Here is a 24,405-nt window from a genome sequence, read left to right as displayed (position 1 = left end):
AAAGCCTAAACAGAGTGGGCCTGGACAAAACTACGAAGAACTACAAAGTACACAACAAAGTGCAACACAAACTAAAACCAATGGAGAAGAGGGCCAAGCTGCAGTGGAGACTTGTTGCTGCAAGGCTCCCTTCTCACAGGCTGGAGGTCCAAGTGGTGCTTTTATGGCTGGGTCCAAATGGAGGCCACACCCTTTCCAGCACACCGGAAAATAATCACACATAGACACACACACACAAAGATCCTCAAAAACACAGAAGTCCCACTCTGATGCAAAAAGAAAATACACAAAACACAGAATTAACAGAACAAAACCAAAACAAATACGGCCAATAATGTGCAACTAAAAATGTTTTTTTTCAGGCCAGTGTTAATTATCCAAAGTTATTGGTTCCTGGAAGCTATTAGTTTTTCTTATTTTATTAAGCAGATCACCTACATAGGCCAATGTGATTTATTAGGTAAAACCAATAAATGCAGTTTGTAAGAGTTTTTTCTGCCTTAGTTTTGTGTACTGAAAAAATACAGAAAATGGATGGATGAATGGATAGATAAAAACTTTATTAAGAAATTCAGGTGTCCCCCAGCAGAACACACACAAGCACACAATAAATAACAATAAAAGAATAGTTCATAAAATGCAAGTTCATATCAGGCAGATTTGTTAAACAGCAGTACCAAACCGAAATGTACCGAACCGAGCCCTCTGAAATTCTGAATCGGACCGAATTGAGACTTTAGCATATCGTTACACCTCTACTTATGAACAGCATTCATGTGCTGCTAATCAGATTAGAATGGATTTATTTCTATGTCTGATCCTTTCTGAATAACAGCATTTTCATAATAGTTGTAGCATGTTCTGTTCATTATCTCCTCCATGATCTCCCCCATGACCTCCCCCATGACCTCCTCTATGACCACCTCCATGACCGCCTCAATGACCTCCATGACCTACACCATGACCTCCTCCATGACCTCCTCTGCCTGGAGCCTCCATGACCTCCTCCACGACCTCCACCATGAACGCCTCCATGATCTCCTCTGCCTGGAGCCTCCATGACCACCTCCATGACCTCCACCATGATCTCCTCTATGACGTCCTCCATGACCGCCTCAATGACCACTTCCATGACCTCCTCCATGATCTCCTCCGCCTGGAGCCTCCATGACCTCCTCCATGACCTCCATCATGACCTCCTCCATGACCACCCAAAACCGCCTCCATGACCGTCTCCATGACCGCATCCATGACCACCTCCATGACCACCTCCATGACCTCCACCATGACCTCCTCTATGACGTCCTCCATGACCGCCTTCATGACCGCCTCCATGACCGCCTCTGCCTGGAGCCTCCATGACCTCCTCCATGACGTCCTCTGCCTGGAGCCTCCATGACCTCCTCCACGACCTCCACCATGAACGCCTCCATGATCTCCTCTGCCTGGAGCCTCCATGACCACCTCCATGACCTCCACCATGACCTCTATGACGTCCTCCATGACCGCCTCAATGACCACTTCCATGACCTCCTCCATGATCTCCTCTGCCTGGAGCCTCCATGACCTCCTCCATGACCTCCATCATGACCTCCTCCATGACCTCCACCATGACCTCCTCTGCCTGGAGCCTCAATGACCTCCTCCACGACCTCCACCATGAACGCCTCCATGATCTCCTCTGCCTGGAGCCTCCATGACCTCCTCCACGACCTCCACCATGAACGCCTCCATGATCTCCTCTGCCTGGAGCCTCCATGACCTCCTCTATGACGTCCTCCATGACCGCCTCCATGATCTCCTCTGCCTGGAGCCTCCATGACCACCTTCATGACCTCCACTATGACCTCCTCTATGACGTCCTCCATGACCGCCTCAATGACCACTTCCATGACCTCCTCCATGATCTCCTCTGCCTGGAGCCTCCATGACCTCCTCCATGACCTCCATCATGACCTCCTCCATGACCTCCACCATGACCTCCTCTGCCTGGAGCCTCAATGACCTCCTCTACGACCTCCACCATGAACGCCTCCATGATCTCCTCTGCCTGGAGCCTCCATGACCACCTCCATGACCTCCACCATGACCGCCTCCATGATCTCCTCTGCCTGGAGCCTTCATGACCTCCTCTATGACATCCTCCATGACCGCCTCCATGATCTCCTCTGCCTGGAGCCTCCATGACCTCCTCCACGACCTCCACCATGAACGCCTCCATGATCTCCTCTGCCTGGAGCCTCCATGACCTCCTCTATGACGTCCTCCATGACCGCCTCCATGATCTCCTCTGCCTGGAGCCTCCATGACCACCTTCATGACCTCCACTATGACCTCCTCTATGACGTCCTCCATGACCGCCTCAATGACCACTTCCATGACCTCCTCCATGATCTCCTCTGCCTGGAGCCTCCATGACCTCCTCCATGACCTCCATCATGACCTCCTCCATGACCTCCACCATGACCTCCTCTGCCTGGAGCCTCAATGACCTCCTCTACGACCTCCACCATGAACGCCTCCATGATCTCCTCTGCCTGGAGCCTCCATGACCACCTCCATGACCTCCACCATGACCGCCTCCATGATCTCCTCTGCCTGGAGCCTTCATGACCTCCTCTATGACATCCTCCATGACCGCCTCCATGATCTCCTCTGCCTGGAGCCTCCATGACCTCCTCCACGACCTCCACCATGACCGCCTCCATGATCTCCTCTGCCTGGAGCCTTCATGACCTCCTCTATGACATCCTCCATGACCGCCTCCATGATCTCCTCTGCCTGGAGCCTCAATGACCTCCTCCATGACCTCCACCATGACCTCCTCCATGACGTCCTCTGCCTGGAGCCTCCATGACCTCCTCCACGACCTCCACCATGAACGCCTCCATGATCTCCTCTGCCTGGAGCCTCCATGACCTCCACCATGACCGCCTCCATGATCTCCTTTGCCTGGAGCCTCCATGACCACCTCCATGACCTCCACCATGACCTCCTCCATGACCGCCTCAATGACCACTTCAGAATCAGAATCAGAATCACTTTATTTGCCAAGTACAGCGCATGTACAGGGAATTTGACTTCGGTTACTTGTGCTCTTGTGCAAACTAGCAAGGTAGAAGGATAAATAATAAAGGGATAAATAATATAAAAGAAGGTAAGTGTAAGGTAGCTGTATGAATAAATAAACATAACTGAATAAGGAAATAGATTGAAATAACAAGACAAAAAGATAAAAAATAAAAAATGAAAAATGCAGCAGCAGTAATTCCAGTTGGACAGTTTATGTGATTGTACAGTGTCCTTGAGTAGTCTGGAGTCAGGTGTTCATAAGAGTGACAGCTCGGGGGAAGAAGCTGTCTTTGTGGCGAGTGGTTTTGGTTCGCAGTGTCCTAAAGCGTCGCCCTGACGGGAGGAGGCTAAAAAGGCAGTGTCCAGGATGAGAGGGGTCTTTTACGATCCTGCCAGCCCGCTTCCTGGCACGGGATCGGTACAGGTCCTGAATGGGGAGAAGGCTGGTACCAATAATCCTCTCAGCAGATCTGATGATTCTCTGAAGTCTGTTTCTGTCGTGTCTGGTAGCTGAACCAAACCAGACCGTGATGGATGTGGTCAGGACAGACTGGATTATTGCAGTGTAGAAAATGGTCAGCAGCTCCTGAGGCAGGTTGGACTTCTTGAGTTGTCGCAGGAAGTACAACCTCTGCTGAGCCTTTTTCCGGAGTGAGTCAATGTGAGCGGTCCACTTAAGGTCCCGTGAGATGGTGGACCCCAGGAACCTGTGTGAGTCTGTTGAGCTTCCATGACCTCCTCCATGATCTCCTCTGCCTGGAGCCTCCATGACCTCCTCCATGACCTCCATCATGACCTCCTCCATGATCTCCACCATGACCTCCTCTGCCTGGAGCCTCATGACCTCCTCCATGACCTCCTCCATGACCTCCTCCATGACCTCCACCATGACCTCCACCATGACCTCCTCCATGACGTCCTCCATGACCCCCTCAATGACCACTTCCATGACCTCCTCCATGATCTCCTCTGCCTGGAGCCTCCATGACCGCCTCCATGACCGCCTCCATGACCGCCTCTGCCTGGAGCCTCCATGACTTCCTCAATGACCCTCCATGACCGCCTCCATGACTGCCTCCATTACCGCCTCCATGACCTCCTCTGCCTGGAGCCTCCATGACCTCCTCCATGACCTCCACCATGAACGCCTCCATGATCTCCTCTGCCTGGAGCCTCCATGACCACCTCCATGACCGCCTCCATGACCGCCTCTGCCTGGAGCCTCCATGACTTCCTCAATGACCCTCCATGACCGCCTCCATGACTGCCTCCATTACCGCCTCCATGACTTCCTCTGCCTGGAGCCTCCATGACCTCCTCCATGACCTCCTCCATGACCTCCACCATGACCTCCACCATGACCTCCTCCATGACGTCCTCCATGACCCCCTCAATGACCACTTCCATGACCTCCTCCATGACCTCCACCATAACCTCCTCTGCCTGGAGCCTCAATGACTTCCTCCATGACCGCCTCCATGACCGCCTCTGCCTGGAGCCTCCATGACTTCCTCAATGACCCTCCATGACCGCCTCCATGACTGCCTCCATTACCGCCTCCATGACCTCCTCTGCCTGGAGCCTCCATGACCTCCTCCATGACCTCCACCATGAACGCCTCCATGATCTCCTCTGCCTGGAGCCTCCATGACCACTTCCATGACCTCCTCCATGATCTCCTCTGCCTGGAGCCTCCATGACCGCCTCCATGACCGCCTCTGCCTGGAGCCTCCATGACTTCCTAAATGACCCTCCATGACCGCCTCCATGACTGCCTCCATTACCGCCTCCATGACTTCCTCTGCCTGGAGCCTCCATGACCTCCTCCATGACCTCCTCCATGACCTCCACCATGAACGCCTCCATGATCTCCTCTGCCTGGAGCCTCCATGACCACCTCCATGACCTCCACCATGACCTCCACCATAACCTCCTCTGCCTGGAGCCTCAATGACTTCCTCCATGACCTCCACCATGACCTCCACCATGACCTCCTCTATGACGTCCTCCATGATCTCCTCTGCCTGGAGCCTCCATGACCACCTCCATGACCTCCACCATGACCTCCACCATAACCTCCTCTGCCTGGAGCCTCAATGACTTCCTCCATGACCTCCACCATGACCTCCTCTATGACGTCCTCCATGACCTCCTCCATGATCTCCTCTGCCTGGAGCCTCCATGACCTCCTCCATGACCTCCACCATGACCTCCACCATGACCGCCTCCATGATCCCCTCTGCCTGGAGCCTAAATGACTTCCTCAATGACCCTCCATGACCGCCTCCATGACCGCCTCCATGATCTCCTCTGCCTGGAGCCTCCATGATCTCCTCCATGACCACCCAAAACCGCCTCCATGACCGCCTCCATGACCGCCTCCATTACCGCCTCCATTACCGCCTCCATGACCTCCTCCATGATCTCCTCTGCCTGGACCCTCCATGTTCTCCTCCATGACCACCCAAAACCGCCTCCATTACCGCCTCCATGACCTCCTCTGCCTGGAGCTTCCATGACCTCCTCCATGACCTCCTCCATGACCTCCACCATGACCTCCTCTGCCTGGAGCCTCCATGACCTCCTCCATGACCTCCTCCATGACCGCCTCCATGACCGCCTCCATGACCGCCTCCATGACCGCCTCCATGACCGCCTCCATGACCGCCTCCATGATCTCCTCTGCCTGGAGCCTCCATGACTTCCTAAATGACCCTCCATGACCGCCTCCATGATCTCCTCTACCTGGAGCCTCCATGACCTCCTCCATGACCTCCACCATGACCGCCTCCATGATCTCCTCTGCCTGGAGCCTCCATGACCGCCTCCATGATCTCCTCTGCCTGGAGCCTCCATGACCTCCTCCACGACCTCCACCATGAACGCCTCCATGATCTCCTCTGCCTGGAGCCTCCATGACCTCCTCCATGACCTCTTCCATGACCTCACCATGACCTCCACCATGACCCCCTCTGCCTGGAGCCTCAATGACTTCCTCCATGACCTCCACCATGACCTCCACCATGACCTCCACCTTGAACGCCTCCATGATCTCCTCTGCCTGGAGCCTCCATGACCTCCTCCATGACCTCCTTCATGACCTCCACCATGACCTCCACCATGACCTCCTCTGCCTGGAGCCTCAATGACTTCCTCCTTTACCTCCACCATGACCTCCTCTATGACGTCCTCCATGACCTCCTCCATGATCTCCTCTGCCTGGAGCCTCCATGACCTCTTCCATGACCTCCACCATGACCTCCACCACGACCGCCTCCATGATCTCCTCTGCCTGGAGCCTCCACGACCTCCTCCATGACCTCCACCATGACCGCCTCCATGATCTCCTCTGCCTGGAGCCTCCATGACCACCTCCATGACCTCCACCATGACCTCCTCTGCCTGGAGCCTCAATGACTTCCTCCATGACCTCCACCATGACCTCCTCTATGACGTCCTCCATGACCGCCTCCATGATCTCCTCTGCCTGGAGCCTCAATGACTTCCTCCATGACCGCCTCCATGACCTCCTCCATGATCTCCACCATGACCTCCACCATGACCGCCTCCATGATCTCCTCTGCCTGGAGCCTCAATGACTTCCTCCATGACCGCCTCCATGATCTCCTCTGCCTGGAGCCTCAATGACTTCCTCCATGACCGCCTCCATGACCTCCTCCATGATCTCCTCTGCCTGGAGCCTCCATGACCACCTCCATGACCTCCACCACGACCTCCACCATGACCTCCTCTGCCTGGAGCCTCAATGACTTCCTCCATGACCTCCACCATGACCTCCTCTATGACGTCCTCCATGACCTCCTCCGTGATCTCCTCTGCCTGGAGCCTCCATGACCTCCTCCATGACCTCCACCATGACCGCCTCCATGATCCCCTCTGCCTGGAGCCTCCATGACCTCCACCATGACCGCCTCCATGATCTCCTCTGCCTGGAGCCTCAATGACTTCCTCCATGACCGCCTCCATGATTTCCTCTGCCTGGAGCCTCAATGACTTCCTCCATGACCTCCACCATGACCTCCTCTATGACGTCCTCCATGACCGCCTCAATGACCACTTCCTTGACCTCCATGATCTCCTCTGCCTGGAGCCTCCATGACCTCTTCCATGACCACCTCCATGACCGCCTCCATGATCTCCTCTGCCTGGAGCCTCCATGATCTCCTCCATGACCACCCAAAACCGCCTCCATGACCGTCTCCATGACCGCATCCATGACCGCCTCCATGTTCTCTTTTGCGTGGAGCCTCCATGACCGCCTCCATGACCGCCTCCATGACCTCCTCAATGACCCTCCATGACCGCCTCCATGACCTCCACCATGACTTCCTCTGCCTGGAGCCTCCATGACCTCCTCCATGACCTCCTCCATGACCTCCACCATGAACGCCTGCATGATCTCCTCTGCCTGGAGCCTCCATGACCGCCTCCATGACCGCCTCCATGACCTCCTCAATGACCCTCCATGACCGCCTCCATGACCTCCACCATGACTTCCTCTGCCTGGAGCCTCCATGACCTCCTCCATGACCTCCTCCATGACCTCCACCATGAACGCCTGCATGATCTCCTCTGCCTGGAGCCTCAATGACTTCCTCCATGACCTCCACAATGACCTCCTCTATGACGTCCTCCATGTCCGCCTCCATGATCTCCTCTGCCTCGAGCCTCAATGACTTCTTCCATGACTGCCTCCCTGTTCTCCTCTGCCTGGAGCCTCAATGACTTCCTCCATGACCGCCTCCATGACCTCCTCCATGATCTCCTCTGCCTGGAGCCTCCATGACCACCTCCATGACCTCCACCACGACCTCCACCATGACCTCCTCTGCCTGGAGCCTCAATGACTTCCTCCATGACCTCCACCATGATCTCCTCTGCCTGGAGCCTCCATGACTTCCTCCATGACCGCCTCCATGATTTCCTCTGCCTGGAGCCTCCATGACCACCTCCATGACCTCCACCATGACCTCCACCATGACCTCCTCTGCCTGGAGCCTCAATGACTTCCTCCATGACGTCCTCCATGACCGCCTCAATGACCACTTCCTTGACCTCCATGATCTCCTCTGCCTGGAGCCTCCATGACCTCTTCCATGACCACCTCCATGACCGCCTCCATGATCTCCTCTGCTTGGAGCCTCCATGATCTCCTCCATGACCACCCAAAACCGCCTCCATGACCGTCTCCATGACCGCCTCCATGACCTCCTCAATGACCCTCCATGACCGCCTCCATGATCTCCTCTGCCTGGAGCTTCCATGACCTCCACCATGACCGCCTCCATGACCGCCTCCATGACCGCCTCCATGACCGCCTCCATGACCGCCTCTGCCTGGAGCCTCCATGACCGCCTCCATGACCGCCTCTGCCTGGAACCTCCATGACCGCCTCCATGACCGCCTCCATGACCGCCTCCATGACCGCCTCCATGACCGCCTCCATGACCGCCTCTGCCTGGAGCCTCCATGACCGCCTCCATGACCGCCTCTGCCTGGAACCTCCATGACCGTCTCCATGACCGCCTCCATGACCTCCTCAATGACCCTCCATGACCGCCTCCATGATCTCCTCTGCCTGGAGCTTCCATGACCTCCACCATGACCGCCTCCATGACCTCCTCCATGACCGCCTCCATGACCTCCTCCATGACCGCCTCCATGACCGCCTCCATGACCCCCTCCATGACCGCCTCTGCCTGGAGCCTCCATGACCGCCTCCATGACCGCCTCCATGATCTCTTCTGCCTGGAGCCTCCATGACCTCCTCAATGACCCTCCATGACCGCCTCTGCCTGGAGCCTCCATGACCTCCTCCATGACCTCCTCCATGACCGCCTCCATGACCGCCTCCATGACCGCCTCCATGACCTCCACCATGACTTCCTCTGTAACCCCCTCCATGACTTCCATAACTTCCTCCATGACCTCCTCCATGAATCTGCCTTTTTCTGATGCATCCTGCTTGGGCTCATATGCAGCCAGATTTACTGCTTCTTCAGACCATCCTTGTTCAGCATTTGCTGTAAAATAGTCTGGGTTTCAGTGAATTGTTGCTATTTATGATTCGACTAAACAATACGGATTTGTTCTTTATATTTCAACCTTTGAAACTAATTTTTTGGTTCCTAAAAGCAAACTTCCTGGAAAATAATGATTTAATCTAAGCTAGGATTCAACTTTCATCAGAAAAAAAGTTTTTTTTAGTCTGGAAAAGTTCAGTAATGTGCTAAAAGTAAAAGTTCTTTTCATGGATTTGAATTTTAATGTTCCTTACATTTCCTTTATTTGCAGCATGTGATTGAACGTTTGCACATTTCAGTACTTCCCTGTACCAGAATGCTTTTTCTACTTCCTGCACTCACTTTTTTGACACCTGTGGATTTATCGGATAACCCCCTACCTTAATTATTTCTCCTTGTAAAATGAAGTGCATCATCTAAAAGGTGAAAGAAACGTCTGCTTTTTAGCCACACTGGAAGGACCAGGATGGTAGTGTTGCATCTCTGTAATGAACTGGATTTTAATGGCTAAGTCATGTTATTTCCAACTTTTAGATGCTTTTGACAAAGATCCTCCAGATCTTCTCAGCAAGAAGAAATGTTTGGAAAACCTGGCAGCTCTTCGGCATGCCAAGTGGTTTCAGGTAAGGCTGATATCCAAACGAGTCTACAATTTAATCTGATCAGAGTGTATGAAAGCCTAAAGCACAACAAAGTGTGGGTTAAAAGTGCAAGTCTTTGCAAAAAATTAAAATACCTGCTTTACAATTTTATTTCTCTGTAGTTTTTTACAGCTGTTATATTCTCAAAACAGACTAAGTTCATCTGTACAAATCAAAGGCGTTGCATGAATAGAACTGGTTGTTGTGAACGTTTGTGTTTGTCATAGAAATGTGCATGGAAGAGAATCTTTTAAGCGTCTTTTGCATCTTTGTCTGCAGGCTCGTGCTAACGGGCTACAATCCTGTGTGATCATCATCCGAGTGCTGAGAGATTTATGCCAGCGGGTTCCCACCTGGGGGAAGGTGCCCAGTTGGGTGAGGCGATTGATCTTTAATGCAACATCGATGGCCTCAGTGAGGGAGATGTCACCCACAGGAAACGGTTGACTACCATCTTAAAGCAAATCGCCGCGATCCGGCGTGCTCCTCATCACCCCCCCCCCTCCCCTGCAGCACCTCCTTCGGACGCAACAGTCTCAGACGAGTGTCTTAAGTTGTCCGAGTTCCTGTGATGAACCGGAGGACTGAAAAAAAAAATGCACAAAGCCGTGAAACCGTGAATGTTGAAACGTGACCACGTGGGGGGGGGGGAGGCTGTACTGTACTGGAATAATGTAAATATGAATAGAACAAAATCAGACCGCCTGTTTTTGTACGTCATGTGTCAGAAATGAAGCTGGGACCAAACCTGACAGTCTCCTTTGGCAATCCCTCTAAACTCCACAGAAACGACCTAAACCAGCATGTCGCTCCAAACTGGAGGGAAAAACAAGCTTTTGCTGATTTCTTTGTTTGGATTTTCAAAATAAAACTAAAGAAACTACTACTAAGAAACACATTTAGCTGAGTACTATATATATACATTTTAAAGTGCATTCATTTAAGATGTTATTTAAACAGACAGTTTTAGGGATTTATTTGAACTGCTTTTAATTATATTTGGCTGGAAATGTTCTTTTATTTTAAAGTTTTTAGAGCCTTTTCAGGCCGTCTGTCCATATTTTCATATTGCTTCATATTTACATAATAATGTACACAAATGTGCTATTCTGTTTTAATGCTCTGATATGTAATAGACAAAGGCATTAGAATAGCAGCTGCACTCCTTCACTTCTCTCTTCTTCTTTGCAGGCGTTGGAGCTTCTGGTGGAGAAGGCGATCAGCAGCGCCGCCGGTCCACTCAGCCCCGGCGAGGCCATGCGGAGAGTTCTGGAGTGCATTTCCACGGGCGTCCTGCTGCCGGGTCAGACACCAGCTCCGCTCTGCCAAAAAATGAGTTTGTTTACTCAAAATGTGGTCAACCATCAGCACAACCACAAAATATGTCAAAGCACCAAACGGTAGTTTTTTCCTTAAAAATGCGTCCAGCAGACGTTAACTTTCCTGCTGATGAACCATCGTTTACATGTTAGGGGACGTCCTCTGGTCTCCATTTTTTGCATCGTTGCATGTTTGCTGTGTGTAAATTAACACTCTGCAGACTTCCTGTCTTGTGCAACCTTGATTTGAGAAGCTAAACTAGAATCTCTGGGTTTTTCCCCCAGAGATTCTCTGTTTGACAACTGAAAAGCAGCTTTAGTGTTTCCATCATGCAATATTGTTTTTTGTTGTTTATGAAGATGCGCCGGGTCTGTTGGACCCTTGTGAGAAGGAGCAAACGGATGCTCTGAAGGGCGTGAACCTTCAGGCCCGGGAGGACATCACGGCCAGCGCACAGGTACTGCGTCCAGGTTGAACCGCCGCGTCCTGCGGCGTGAAAGCTCGTCCAAACTCTGTTCTCTCTCTCCCTCTGCCACAGCACGCGCTGCGGCTGCTCGCTTTCCGTCAGATCCACAAAGTCCTGGGCATGGAGTCGCTGCCGGCGTCCAAAGCCAGCGCTCGCAACCGCAAACGCAGACGGGACGTCGGCGAGGCGGGGGAAGGCGAGGGAGAGGGCAAAAAGGACAAGAAAGAAGAAGCAACAAGCGCTTGACTCTTGCCTCCGGACTGGACGGGTTTGCTGTTCAGAAGCTGGTAGAAAGTTGAAAAGACTGAAAGATTTCTTACCTTGGAAACAGAACGTAAATATATATATATATATATATGTTACATGTCTAGCCTTTAATAAAAGCGTAAGGACTGAGGAGGGGGACCTGGGATTCTCCTGTGGGATCGACAGCGTGCGGTGAATCGGCTGGTTCCCGCCGCCCCCCTTCATCCATTCACCTCTGTCGTTGAACCGCTGGTCCCACTGGTACTACTGAGTACCGCTGGTACCGCTGGTACTACTGAGTACCGCTGGTACCGCTGGTACTACTGAGTACCGCTGGTACTACTGAGTACCGCTGGTACCACTGAGTACTGCTGGTACCACTGAGTACTGCTGGTACCGCTGGTACTACTGAGTAACACTGGTACCGCTGGTACTACTGAGTACCGCTGGTACCACTGAGTACTGCTGGTACCACTGAGTACTGCTGGTACTACTGAGTACCGCTGGTACTACTGAGTAACACTGGTACCGCTGGTACTACTGAGTACCACTGGTACCGCTGGTACTACTGAGTACCGCTGGTACCACTGAGTACTGCTGGTACCACTGAGTACTGCTGGTACCGCTGGTACTACTGAGTAACACTGGTACCACTGGTACTACTGAGTACCGCTGGTACCACTGAGTACTGCTGGTACTACTGAGTAACACTGGTACCGCTGGTACTACTGAGTAACACTGGTACCACTGGTACCACTGGTACCGCTGAGTAATGAGCGCTCTAAGCTGGAGTGGTCAGTGTTTCTGTTCAGACAAAAACACTGCTGCTATTCCAAACCGTCTGACCCTCCGACTCTGACGACTCACCTCAGCGCTGCTGCTTTCATAAAAAGACCCCCCCCCCCCCCCCCTCTACAGCACTTAGGAAGCTTTATCTCATCTTCTCTGAGGGAAACAACACAGACACTACTGTAGGTTTTCTGCTTTCAGAGAAAGTCAAAAAATAGGTCATGCCGCCAACAAAACAGGAACTCGCCCTCTGCGCTTTCTGCAAAGGGCCGCTTTTCTCAGGCGGTTTCTATTCCACTGGCATGGCGAGGCAACCGCGTCTGCAACAACTCTGTCTTTTAGGAACTGCACACCCAGAGTTGTGTTTCTGTATCCCAGAAGTCCAGCAGAGGAGACAACATCTTAGTGCCTGCATCACGTCAAATGTAACAAAAGACCAAGTCTGGGGAACACGGAGCGTCTTTGACTGATTGTTGTGTTGGTTTTTATTTGATGCATTGCAAAGTGGACTGAGCGTGGCACAAAGCTGGGCCTGGAGAGCTGCTCTTACACGTTTGTTGTGTGTTTTTTTTTCCGTTTTAAAGAAGACCCTCATCATTATGAGTCTGGCCTGTTTTATTCCTGAGGGGGGGCTGCATCTGTTTTGTATTGTAGAAACAGGAAGTGTGTGAACGTTGCTGTTGTTTGGATGTATTTGTGTTGCCCTGAAATTGAGGGGAAACATTAAAACCCAAAACAATAAAATCTGCAGTTATCACTTGTTTTATTTTCTTGGACAAACTTAGAAAAAAGAGGCAGTCATAAAAGGGGAGGAGCTCTGATGACTCAATGAATATATGTGAGCGCTTTCCCCAGACTTTGAGGAAGTGGCTCAGTCATACGGCGGGTGAGCAGGATGCGCCAAAAGACGCACTAGAGGCTGGAAACGGAGCCAGAAAAGCCGGCGGTGAAGTCCTGAGATCAGTCCTGAGTTTTTCTGTCTGTCCTGCAGCTGCAGCAGAGCCGGAAGGGAAACCGGGTCAGAAACTCCTTTAGGCCTCCTGCTGGGCCGCATGCGCGCGTCTGTCTGGATCTCCGTGCGTAAACATCCAGGAGCGGATGACAGAAGGTTGGTGCCAAGGAGATTCCTCCTTTATTCTCAAGACGTCCAGGAAGTGAAGAGAAACTTTCCTCGGTGCAGTAAACCACTGGTCAGGAGCTTCTACGTGAACCGACCCATTTATTAGAAAGTTCTCGACTGAAGAGCAGAAATAAACCTATTGCGCTTCTATATGACATAAATACTGTAGTCCAGCACCAACAGCCACCATGGTACAGAGAGGGTCGCAATGTTATAGACTTCAGCTCTGTCTGTCATTCCACGCGTCTGTCTTCATTTAGAGCATCACATCCATTTACTATTTTCATACTTATGGCAGAAACACGCACATGTGCGTCATCGGTGTTATTTTTATAAAGTTGAGAGCATCCCTGCTGCAGGCATGAAGCTGCTTTTCTGCACATCACTTTATCATTTCTGGAACTAATTTCCTTTGCTTCACGTCGTCTTTTCAGATTTCCTTCTAATTTCTTTTGGTGATGACATCTTTGTCTGACATGACATTTTTAATCAGAATGTTATTTAACATTTCTTTGCTTCTGAGTTTTTGACCATTTGCTTTTATAAATACATAGATAAACTTTGTTTTCCCCTGAGGGAAGTGAAAAATGAATTAAAAAAGGTTGGAAATGGAGAATAAGTGATGAATCTGAGTCAGAGCAAAGTAAAATTAAATGTTCCAATTGTATTTTGTTCAGACACTGAGGCTATATAAATATTTCAGTTCTTTGCCCTGTTCACATTTGCGTGTGTTGCTTAGTCATTAGTGTGATGGTAGGAATTATTTCTGGAACTTCCTTTGTTTGACTCCAGTCTCACCTCGTTCTTTGCTGCCCTTTGGTTTGGAGATGGACTAAAGTTGTATTTCCAACAGGAGGAGCAGCTTAGGAGTTTCACAGCATCTTGTTGGATCTGCCTGTTCTCCGTAAATGATCATTTGAAGGGCTGTTACATACAGCTGGTGTTGATAAACGCGTTTGCTCCATACAGTTTTCTAAAACAATCCTAGTTTTTTCTTCTTCCTGCTCAGATGAGTTGGACAGCTGGGACACAGTGTGTGGCCAAAGGTGACAACAGGAAAGCCAAACCTGGGGAGCTGGCCTACAGCAAAGGAGACGTCCTCACCATCGTGGCCTGCAGCGCGGTGCGGGACTCCCGTCTCACATGCAACAGCAGCTGCATGTCTGCTGTCGGGACGGAGAAGTCCTAACGGTGGACTACGGTCTGTCTTTACAGAGAAAGCGATATTACCGAGCCAAACACAACGCCACGGGGGAGGAGGGGCTCATAAACGCCACCCACGTGCGTGAGAGGGAGGCTCTGCGGGTGGACCCCAGTCTCAGCCTCATGCCGTGAGTCCAGCAGCTTCTGACTTCCTCTGAAACTCCGTCTTTATAGATCGACCAGGGCTGGTGAACGACGTTGGACTGTTTATGTTAGCCCAATGAACGGGACCAAAGGAGATTCATGTTTGATTCTCTCCCCATAGATGGTTCCGTACACACAGATTGATCCAGAACCTTGTTCTGCATCCATGTGGTGTTGGAAGATTTGTTGTTCTCCTGCCATTCACGTGTTATCGTACTGATCCTCCCGACACCACATGAATGCAGCGTCTCTGAGTTTCCCCTGAAGGACATGGACTCACTGCTGCAGGAAAAAGGGAACTAAAGTCACAGGTGTTGAAATCAAAACCCCAAAATGTTCCGTTTTCCATTCCGTTCTCAAACAACAGTTTTTGTCTGCTCCTGATTCACAACAATTAGAGAAAAAAGAAGATTCAGAAACGTAATTTTCTTTTTATACGTCCTCCATTATCAAAAAAAAAGCTACAAGAACTTGTCAAAAGACCCAAAACAGGATGGTTTTCATCAGAGCGGGTTGCTAATGGCTGACATAAAGAGCACAATAGGTGAGATTAGTTAACAGGGCTTTTTTCTGCACTTTGTAACTGCGGTAAGGACTTCCTGAATTATGTATTTATGGCTGCACGGGTCACATGCAGCGTGGCGAGCAGGCTGACACTTTTCACACACATCCTGTGACTGTGTGATGATGCTGAACATCCAGACGGTCGCTCATCTTGTGATTAATCCATCACACCTGTGACTCACTTTTAGGTGGCCAGCTGCTCCAAACCTTAAGACTTTCAGGTTTTTCCACCACAGCAATGGTGGAAAAAGGTTTGAAACCTGGAGTTGAGTTTGTCAGTATGGAGTTAGAGGTGAGAGCCGCTCGTCAGCTCAGCCTCCTGGGTTTAGAATTAGATATGAAAGGTGTGAGGCTAGCGGACGCAGCCTGTTTATCAGACACATTCATCTTCATTACAGCTCATTCATCTAAATATAATCAGGATGTTATGTAGTTTAAACACGTATCAGTCAATCTTAGTATGTGTCTAACACATTTTTGTTCAGTTCTTGTGCTTCTGAAGGAGGTTTTCCGTCCTCGGTCAGAAAGCTTACAGCTCAGAAGCCAAACATTAACTCTGTTTTTTGAACCAGAATGGTTTCTACAGCTCAACCCAGTGTGGTTAGTTAGTCAGTTAGTTAGTCTTCTTGCTATGAGTAACTTTGACCCCAAAAAGCTGTGCTTCTTCTTGTTGAATGACAGCATTCCTTCTCTCCGTGACTGTCGGCCTTTTCCCTCCTTCGGGTTAGATTCCTCTTGACTTTGTCCTCTTGGTGCTCTGATCAGCTGGTTCCACGGGAAGATCTCCGGCTCGGAGGCCGTGTGTCAGCTTCAGCCGGCGGAGGACGGCCTGTTCCTGGTGCGGGAGAGCGTCCGCCATCCGGGCGACTACGTCCTGTGCGTGAGCTTCTCTGGAGAGGTGATCCATTACCGTGTGATCTACCAGGACAACAAGCTGACCATCGACAACAAACAGTATTTCTACAACCTGATTGACATGATAGAGGTAGGAAAAGCCGGCAGCCTCCATGCAAACAGACTTTAGGAGCTTTATTACCAACCGGACAGATTTTGTCATTATTTTTGCCATAGTGCAGTGAGGTATACATTTCAAAAATGACTTGAATCAAAATGAATGACTTTCTTTGATGTTACAAGACCTCATCTGAGTTATATTTAATGTGGGAGATCCTGTTTTTAGTAGTTTAAGTTCCACTTTAGTCAGTTTAAATCACTTGTATGTGAAGACAGTTTTTACTGAACTACATAATTATCTGTACTTGTGAATCCAAACGACTTCAGTACTTTGACAGGAATACTCAGTCCCACCAGCTGATGCATTTGAGACATTTGAGCTCATAAAAAGGTTTCCTCTGTTTAGTTGTGCTTTTGTCTTTGGCCTGAGGGTTTCTGATAGTCCCAGCAGAAGTGACAGCCTCCCCTGAGCTGCGTTATCAGAGCTTTACATACACGTCTGGAGGCGCAGCAAACGCTGAGTGATCCCTGCAAGGAAGCAGCGAGGCCCGCAGGCGCACAATAAACCAGCATGTGCTTCAGTCAGCCGCGTTCCGCTCATGTCTACTTTGGTGAGGGAGGAGCAATAAAACAGTTTCCTTTTTGCAGTTTTACTCCAAAAACAAAGACTCTATCGCTACAACTCTGACAAAACCCAAGCAGAAACAAGGAACCAAGTCAGCTGAGCTGGAATTATCCAAAAGTGAGTCCAGGCTCAGGAAGTTCCTCTCAGCTTCCACCTTTTCATGGCATGTTTTCATCTGTTGCTGCTGTGACGTTGTCCTCAGTGGGATGGCTGCTGGACATGACAAAGCTTCGGCTCGGGGGAATCATTGGAGAAGGAGAGTTTGGCGGTGAGAATCTTTCATGCTTTATTTTTCTATGAAATAGCAGGAAAACAATAGTTTTAATACTTAAATGAAATGTGCACTTTACCTTTTTATGTAGATGTAAACAAATGGTGAGTTTATTTTATCCATAGAAATCTAAAACGGACATGATGAAGAGAAAAAATAAAGTGATTTTTGATTGTTTTTTTGGAAATTAGTTGAATTTTTTTAAAAATAATTCCAGTGACTGAGACCCGCCGTCACAGCTAAAAAGAATTAACTGTGGGGAAAAAGCCCATAATACTCAGCAAGTATAAAGAAACGATGCAACAACTGAAAGCAAAGCAGTCCTGTAGCCACTGACTTTTAACTCTCATAATGTACCTCCTTCTTGTCTTCTTATCTGTCACTCTGTCTTTTGTTTTGTCCTGTTTCATGTTTCCTGCCTAGGGACTATGGATGCAAATTAGCATCATTGCTCTGATCCAGCATGTTAACGGCTGTCATTGTTTGGTAGATGTTCATTAATGTGCACTGTCCCTATTAAATAAAGTTTAAATAAATAAATAAACAGCAAAACAAATGCTGCAAATAAAAACGTGTTTATTTGCAGCATTTCTTGTTATTTATAGTATTTCTTTATTTGCAGAGTTTGGGGTTTTGGGTCTCGGTCACTGTACTCAACAACAAAACCTTGGGTGGGGGCTACCCTGACATTTTTCTGTGGCCTCATTTTCCAACTAAAAAGCGAGTGACTGACCTCTGCCCCTCAGCTGTGTATGAGGGCGAGTACGTGGGCCAGAGGGTGGCAGTGAAGACCATCAAATGTGACGTGACGGCTCAGGCCTTCCTGCAGGAGACGGCCGTCATGACGTGAGTCTCAGAGGGATGTCTCAGCGTTCCGCCTCCATCCTTTCAACCGTTTTTTGGGTTTAAATGAATTTCTTTCAGGAAGCTGCAGCACAAAAACCTGGTGAGGTTGTTGGGAGTCATCCTCAATAAAGGACTACATATAGTCACAGAGCTCATGATAAAGGTACTTTGACAAAGTGTTTTTCATAAAAAAAACAATTATTTAACTGTGACATTCTGGTGAGGTTCTGAATGGTTCTGGCCCGTCTATGTCTATGCAGGGAAACCTGGTGAACTTTCTCAGGACCAGAGGCCGTTCGGTTGTGACGTCCATCCAGCTGTTCAGATATTCCCTGTGAGTGTGAGGATCCACACATGCGGGGCCGCGGGGCCGGCGTCCACGGCGGCGCGGATGCCGGCGTCTGCGGCGCCGCTGAACCTCTCCGTGTTCCTGTGGTCAGGGACGTGTGTGAGGGGATGGAGTACCTGGAGTCAAAGAAGCTGGTCCACAGAGATCTGGCGGCCCGGAATATTCTGGTCTCGGACGATAACGCCGCCAAAATCAGCGACTTTGGGCTGACCAAGGTGGTCTCAAAGGAAGCGGACAAAGCCAAGCTGCCGATCAAATGGACGGCGCCGGAAGCCCTGACCAAGGAGGTACCGGCCCAAAACGTTCTGTTCTTTTCAGCCATGGGAGGTTTGTTCTAATGATGCACCGGTTCTGAGATGGCATGACCTTTGACATGAAACTTCTAGGATGACTTTGAGCAAAATCAGCATCATATATGCCAGTTACAGAAACAGTTTCTATTCTTTGTTTCTGCGTTGATGTAAATTCAAAAATAAATAAATGGAGAACTAGATTTCTAGAGCACTTCTTTCACATGTCTTTGCTTTTTCTTACATTTTCTTCAGGACTATTTTGGCTACTTTGGCATTTATTCACAGAAAAGCCTAAAACTGCCCTTTTTTTTCTCTGCCTCAGAAATTCTCCACTAAATCAGATGTTTGGAGTTATGGCGTTCTCCTCTGGGAGATCTTCTCGTACGGTCGCCAGCCGTACCCTAAAATGGTACGTTCCTCTTCTGAAGATACCTGCTGCACCTTTCATGTTTCCTGTTCTGAAGCTTAACCAGGTTTTTGTGTGAAATTTCACTGCAGATCATGTTATTTTCTGTTTCAATCTGCTGCATTGCTTCTTGAATTCTGCTTCGTTTTGTCTCAGGTGGACTGCACCCCCTGCATCTGTCAGTCCGTGTTTCTCCCCCAGGAAAATAAAAAGCTTCCATTTGATTTATTTAGCCCAAAGTGACAACAGTAGACGACTCAATGGGCCTCATACTGGTAATTGTATAAGAAGAACGAAATCATAAAGAACATGAATGCAAAGGATTCAATAGGAAAATTCTAAACTAAACTAAACAGGGGAGGGGAGGGGAGGGGAGGGGAGGGGCCCTCAGTGCAGCATACGTTCTCCAGCTTCTGGTGAGGTTTAGTTTAGGGTTCAGGTCAGGGCTTAAGGGGGGGTCAGTAGTCTGTGGGTACGGTCATGCATAGGTTGTAGTGCAGGGGGGGTCTGGAGGTCCCTTGAAAATATTCCTGTGGTTGCAGTGAGTGTGGTGCTAGAGTCACATGGGGTCAGATCGGGTCGGGTCACAGATGCCGGCTGGATCTGGAGCAGCCTACGAACAACTAATAGTTATTGTTATTAAGTTGAATTCAAACATGTAGAGTAAGGTAAATGTACTCTGATTACTATCTAGTCTGGCAGTAAACCTGTCCACAGAGGAATGTTAACTTTGAACTCCAACACCTTTCTGCTTCTGTTGACATGTTTGCTGCCAGCTTTCATTTTAGTTTTCATTCTTTTATTCATCTTTGGCCTCTGACATTAACATTCTTCATCTCCTGACGTTCGCTTTGCCATTTCTGGCCCTTCTTTTTGCCTCCTGCCTGGAATCTGCATTTCCGTGGCATTGGGGTAGATCTGAGGACACGGAGGCTGTGGGTTCTGCTTTCACAGACCGGTCCGTCCTGCTGCCTGCCGTTGAGTAATCCGTGCTCCTTGACCATGGAGGTGTTCTGGCCGGCGTTTCAGTACACTGTCAGGATCAGCGGGATCAGGCTGCATTAGATGAACGCTGTCTTGGTATGGCACAGCCTAATTGTGCTGCAGTTGGTGTCATTTTAAATGTAGATGATTAGCTGCTAATTATCTCTATCCCGCATGTGATTAGTTCGTTTGGGTTAAGTTTATTTTCTCCCTGATTAAACTCTGCACCTAATGTTTTATCTGTTGGCTGAGACGGCAAACATCACACCAAGAGGACAGAGTGCACCGGAGTCTGTTAAAGGACTCGGCGTCCCGTCGCCACGGGAAACGGTGGGATGCTCGGCGGTTCCAGAGCCGTTCCATCTTTGACAGCAGCCATTCAAAGCTAATATGGAACGTCAGAAATCTGCTAGTTTGGTCTGCGGCTGCATAAACAGCCGCTCGTTTGGAGGGAATGAGGAGAGCAGCGACACTCTGAGGGTTCATGACGCTTCAGAAAGCAGATATGAGGCCGATAACTGCTCTGACAGCAGAGAACTAGGACAGAATGTAAGGAAAATCCTCACCAATAACCAATATATTGATATTTTGATGTCTTATCACAATCATTTTGAAAACAAAAACACGTTTTTCTGTGCTGTAAAGATTGACAGTTGTTTATTCCTCCTGGGTTTCAGCAACTAACAGCAGCCAAAAAATACAAATGAAAAACACAACAATAAAAAATAGAAATAAGTAAACTGCATCCAAATTGAAATATTCTCATCAAATCTGACGGTTGCAGCAAGAACAGCACAGATAACAAAAGGTCACAGCCTCCCTGCAACCGCCGCTGCTCGCCATCACCTTCAAAAGGGGGGTCAGACGAGCAACGGCGGTGGAAGCATTCTGCCCGCCGCCATGCTTTTGCCGTGCAGCGGCAGCTCAGCTCTGTGATGACCTGTGTCCTTCCACGGGTGTTGTGGGGGGGTTCTGGTGCCAAGGAGGAAGAATCACTAAAACAGACGGGATTTTCTTTAAGTTTGTGGAGAGATTCGCTTCAGGTCAGTTTCTTTTTTCAAACACAAATGAAAAAATAAACACGGTAGTTTAAAATAGACATATAAAGTAATCCAGTGCTTGAAAGGGGGGGGGGGGGGGTTGAAGAGAAATCCACCTCTTTTTTCCAACAGCTTCTTTCAAGGCTGTTTTTCTCATGGATAAACCTATTTCTTCTATGTTTTTACCCTCCTGCAGTTTCTTTTAGTCTTAACCCTTGATCTATCTTAGATGACCCCCCCCCCCCTTCCATTGACGTGTTCTCCCTACCATGACAAAGGTGGATAAAGGTGGAAAGATTTCATGTAATCCATGGACACCAGTGAAGATCACAAATCATTGAAGAAAAAAGGTTCAGAGCTCTGTCTAGTGGGTCTAGATGACCCAACTCCCAATGGTAAAGGGCCTAGGATAGAACAAGGGTTACTTCTCGTTTGGTTCAACAACAGCTCACTCATCCTGACAGCTTTGTGTTTGCTGTCACTTTTATCTCCTGATGTCTGGATCCTCTTTGCTTTTTAGGGTAGTGTTTGTGTTTGGGGTCATTTAGAGCCAGATTTGCTCTGAAAGAGGAAAAACAAAATCAACCACCATGACTGGCAAATCTAAGTAAAAAGAAAACATTTCACTCTCAACTCAAAAAGTCTCATTTAGCTTATAGAAAAGGGAAAAAGATTTGACAGAGTTTTGTCATTTCCTTTAAGAGTAAAAACGAACGGACTCCTCTTTTTGTTGCTTGTTTCTACCATGCTGCAGTCTCTCAAGGATGTCCAGGCAAAGGTGGAGGCCGGGTACCGCATGGAGGCTCCAGAGGACTGTCCCGCCAATGTCTACTCCCTGATGAAGCTTTGCTGGGAGCAGGAGCCTCGCAGAAGACCCGGCTTCCCCAAACTGAGGGAGAAGCTGGAAAGGGAAATGGGGAAACGGAGCCCTGGACTCCCAGCAAAGAGTCAGGAGAAGCTCAAGTCTTGATGCGAGTCCTGAAATCCACAGCTGTTAACGGGTGTTATCGCTTTCTCGTACACGGAAGCAAACGCCACAAAAGCAGTTTTTGGTTCCTGTTGTCTGTGAGATCATTCTGGGATGGAAAAGCACAGAAATCCCAGCAGAGCATGAAGGAGCATGAAAGGACAAACAAAAACCTTCTTGACACTCACAAGAAATGAACTTTTCTGCACAGAAAAACCTGAAAATGCAGAAACACAGTCACATGGTTGGTCACATGCTCCACCTCCCCACGCTGTGGCCCACCATGGCGTCCTGTGCACGCCGCTAAGAGCACCAGACACGTTTCCTGTTTTTCTTTTCTTCCACGTATGGCTGTTTACAGCAGCAAACCGGCAGACGTCCAACGTTCATGAACATTTTCATTCCTGCTCAGGATTCGGTGTGAACATCAGCTCAGGGATCTGCGTCTTCCATTTGGCCGATAAACTGCTGCAAAACTACCAAACCAGTGTTGTCCTGTGATCGATGCTCTGTGCGTTTGTGTTTTAGCGTAGCAGACGTCTACTGTGCCGTTTGAACAGAAATGAATGGAAATAGTGTTTTTTTAATATTTCAAACTGCTTTCTGATTCCTTCAGAGCAAAGACAAGTCCAGCACTGTTTCTGCAGGGGCGCCTTAACCTGAAAACACTTGTCTTTTTATTTCTACTTGATAAAAAAATCAACCTCTACTGCAGAGTGAGCAGAAAAAAACGGATTTGTGTCACTGACGGTTTGAAAAAATGCTAGAAAAGCTCTGTCAGATGCAGAATATTCTTGAAAGCTTCACATTTGAATCTTGACGGGTCAAAATGTTCGATAGATCTGTCTGGGAAGACAGTCGCAGTCGTTTGACGGTTAGAAGTTGTTGCCCAGGGAGATCCGCATCATTAATGAGGTCAAAAACAGAAATCCTGCATAGAAATAAGCATTTTTAAAAAAAATACTTGTAGATTTTAACTGTTATCTATAAAACACAGATTGGTTTGAACATAGTAAGCTTCAAAATAATTTAGATTCAACAGCAAACTTAATTATCCTGAATAGTCAATCATTTCAACCCAAACTTGTATTTGACAGACCCTGAATGCTCCTGGTTGACTGCATTTTGTGTCAATACAATGTAAGGACTTTTTAGGCTAATTTATAAATAAAAATCAAACATTTTATTTATGTGACATTGGTTAAAGGTCGTCTTTGTCTGTTTTGTTTTTAACCCAATTCAACAGAAAAAATGAGGCAGACTTTGATTGAATACATTGAAATGCCATTTCCTTTTGTAAACTGGGAAATATAGCTTTTATTATGACTTTTTTCCCTTTTCACTTGGATTTTTAGATTATCCGAGCGATTTGTGTGATCCTCCATCCTCGTGGGACATCGTTTAAAATATTGGGAACATCTTTGACCTTTTTGACCTTTCAGGAACACGCTCTTTTATGGAGCTTGTGGGGCATAAATGTGAGCTAAACCCAACGAGGTGTTCATTTCACTCAGAGGGTGTTTGTATCCCGGCTCAGGGATTGCCGTCATGTCGGAGGAGCAAATGAAGGACGTGGGGGGCTGTAAGCCGGCGTTGGTCGTGTCTCTGGAGGCGGAGCACAGATTGAGGCCTGATCCTTGGCCTCTTGTTATCACACGCTGCAAGCCAAGCTCCTCCAGAATTCACTCAATCTGCTGAGGGATTTGAGGAATCCTCTGATGAGATGAGCAGTCATTTTCTGCACCGGGGTTTATGAAGAATGTTAAAAAAGAGAGAGAGGGGATAGAGGATGCAGGCTTTGCTGCAGGCTTGTCTTCTTCCTTTTCTAAAGCAGAGATGGGGAGAAAGTCCATATGTCCAGGGCTATACTGAGGTACTTTTCTCAGAGGGACTAAAGCTGTCTGCTTCAGATAAGTATTAGAAATCTGCTAATCTAGTGAAACAACAGCTTGCTTTGACAATGACCAGTCACCTCGTTGTTCCTCCTGGAACACAAAAAGAAGAAAACACAAAGGAAATGAGAGGAAAACAGTCAAATCAGTGAACTGGGCTCTCAGTTTG

At 48.8% G+C, this 24,405-nt stretch overlaps 3 protein-coding genes across 8 annotated transcripts in view; 2 read left to right on the top strand and 1 right to left on the bottom strand.

Annotated features, from left to right (window-relative positions):
* LOC101166215 (zinc finger RNA-binding protein) overlaps positions 1–13,332 on the top strand; it is a 32,503-nt gene extending 19,171 nt beyond the window's left edge. For both annotated transcript variants that reach the window (XM_011474585.3, XM_011474584.3), the window contains exons 15-19: positions 9,651–9,739; positions 10,037–10,132; positions 10,949–11,060; positions 11,437–11,534; positions 11,616–13,332. In XM_011474585.3, coding sequence (XP_011472887.1) covers positions 9,651–9,739; positions 10,037–10,132; positions 10,949–11,060; positions 11,437–11,534; positions 11,616–11,789 — 569 coding nt within the window. In that variant the 3' untranslated portion in view covers positions 11,790–13,332. The remainder of the gene's footprint in view (positions 1–9,650; positions 9,740–10,036; positions 10,133–10,948; positions 11,061–11,436; positions 11,535–11,615) is intronic.
* LOC111947409 (late embryogenesis abundant protein M17-like) lies at positions 4,156–8,290 on the bottom strand. 3 transcript variants are annotated; one of them, XR_002873233.1, is made up of 3 exons: positions 6,746–7,050; positions 6,454–6,599; positions 4,156–5,136 (listed from the first exon to the last, which is right to left on the bottom strand). XR_002873233.1 is itself a non-coding variant. In XM_023954618.1 (3 exons), exons 1-3 carry the CDS (start codon positions 8,284–8,286, stop codon positions 6,215–6,217), a joined length of 693 nt encoding a protein of 230 aa, XP_023810386.1. In that variant the 5' UTR covers positions 8,287–8,290; the 3' UTR covers positions 6,201–6,214. The 3 variants fall into 3 exon arrangements, 2 of the variants coding, with proteins under 2 accessions (XP_023810386.1, XP_023810387.1); XM_023954618.1 differs by lacking the exon at positions 4,156–5,136 and adding an exon at positions 8,125–8,290 and having other exon boundaries at positions 6,201–6,599; positions 6,746–6,891; XM_023954619.1 differs by lacking the exon at positions 4,156–5,136 and having other exon boundaries at positions 6,201–6,599.
* Positions 13,333–13,442: 110 nt separating the features above from the next.
* Positions 13,443–23,550, top strand: matk (megakaryocyte-associated tyrosine kinase). Of its 3 annotated transcripts, XM_023954616.1 has the most exons (13): positions 13,443–13,686; positions 14,708–14,821; positions 14,914–15,029; positions 16,375–16,594; positions 17,212–17,305; positions 17,391–17,456; positions 18,206–18,305; positions 18,384–18,468; positions 18,566–18,639; positions 18,746–18,941; positions 19,270–19,356; positions 19,510–19,628; positions 22,132–22,240. In XM_023954616.1, exons 2-12 carry the CDS (start codon positions 14,708–14,710, stop codon positions 19,594–19,596), a joined length of 1,239 nt encoding a protein of 412 aa, XP_023810384.1. In that variant the 5' UTR covers positions 13,443–13,686; the 3' UTR covers positions 19,597–19,628; positions 22,132–22,240. The 3 variants fall into 3 exon arrangements, with proteins under 3 accessions (XP_023810384.1, XP_023810382.1, XP_023810383.1); XM_023954614.1 differs by lacking the exon at positions 19,510–19,628 and having other exon boundaries at positions 22,132–23,550; XM_023954615.1 differs by lacking the exons at positions 13,443–13,686; positions 19,510–19,628 and adding an exon at positions 13,697–14,602 and having other exon boundaries at positions 22,132–23,550.
* Positions 23,551–24,405: the final 855 nt, after the last annotated feature.

The sequence above is a fragment of the Oryzias latipes genome, chromosome 4, assembly GCF_002234675.1.
Source record: "Oryzias latipes chromosome 4, ASM223467v1".
NCBI lineage: Eukaryota > Metazoa > Chordata > Actinopteri > Beloniformes > Adrianichthyidae > Oryzias > Oryzias latipes.
Note: the sequence above shows the minus strand (reverse complement) of the source record. Positions and strands in the feature narration are given on the sequence as shown.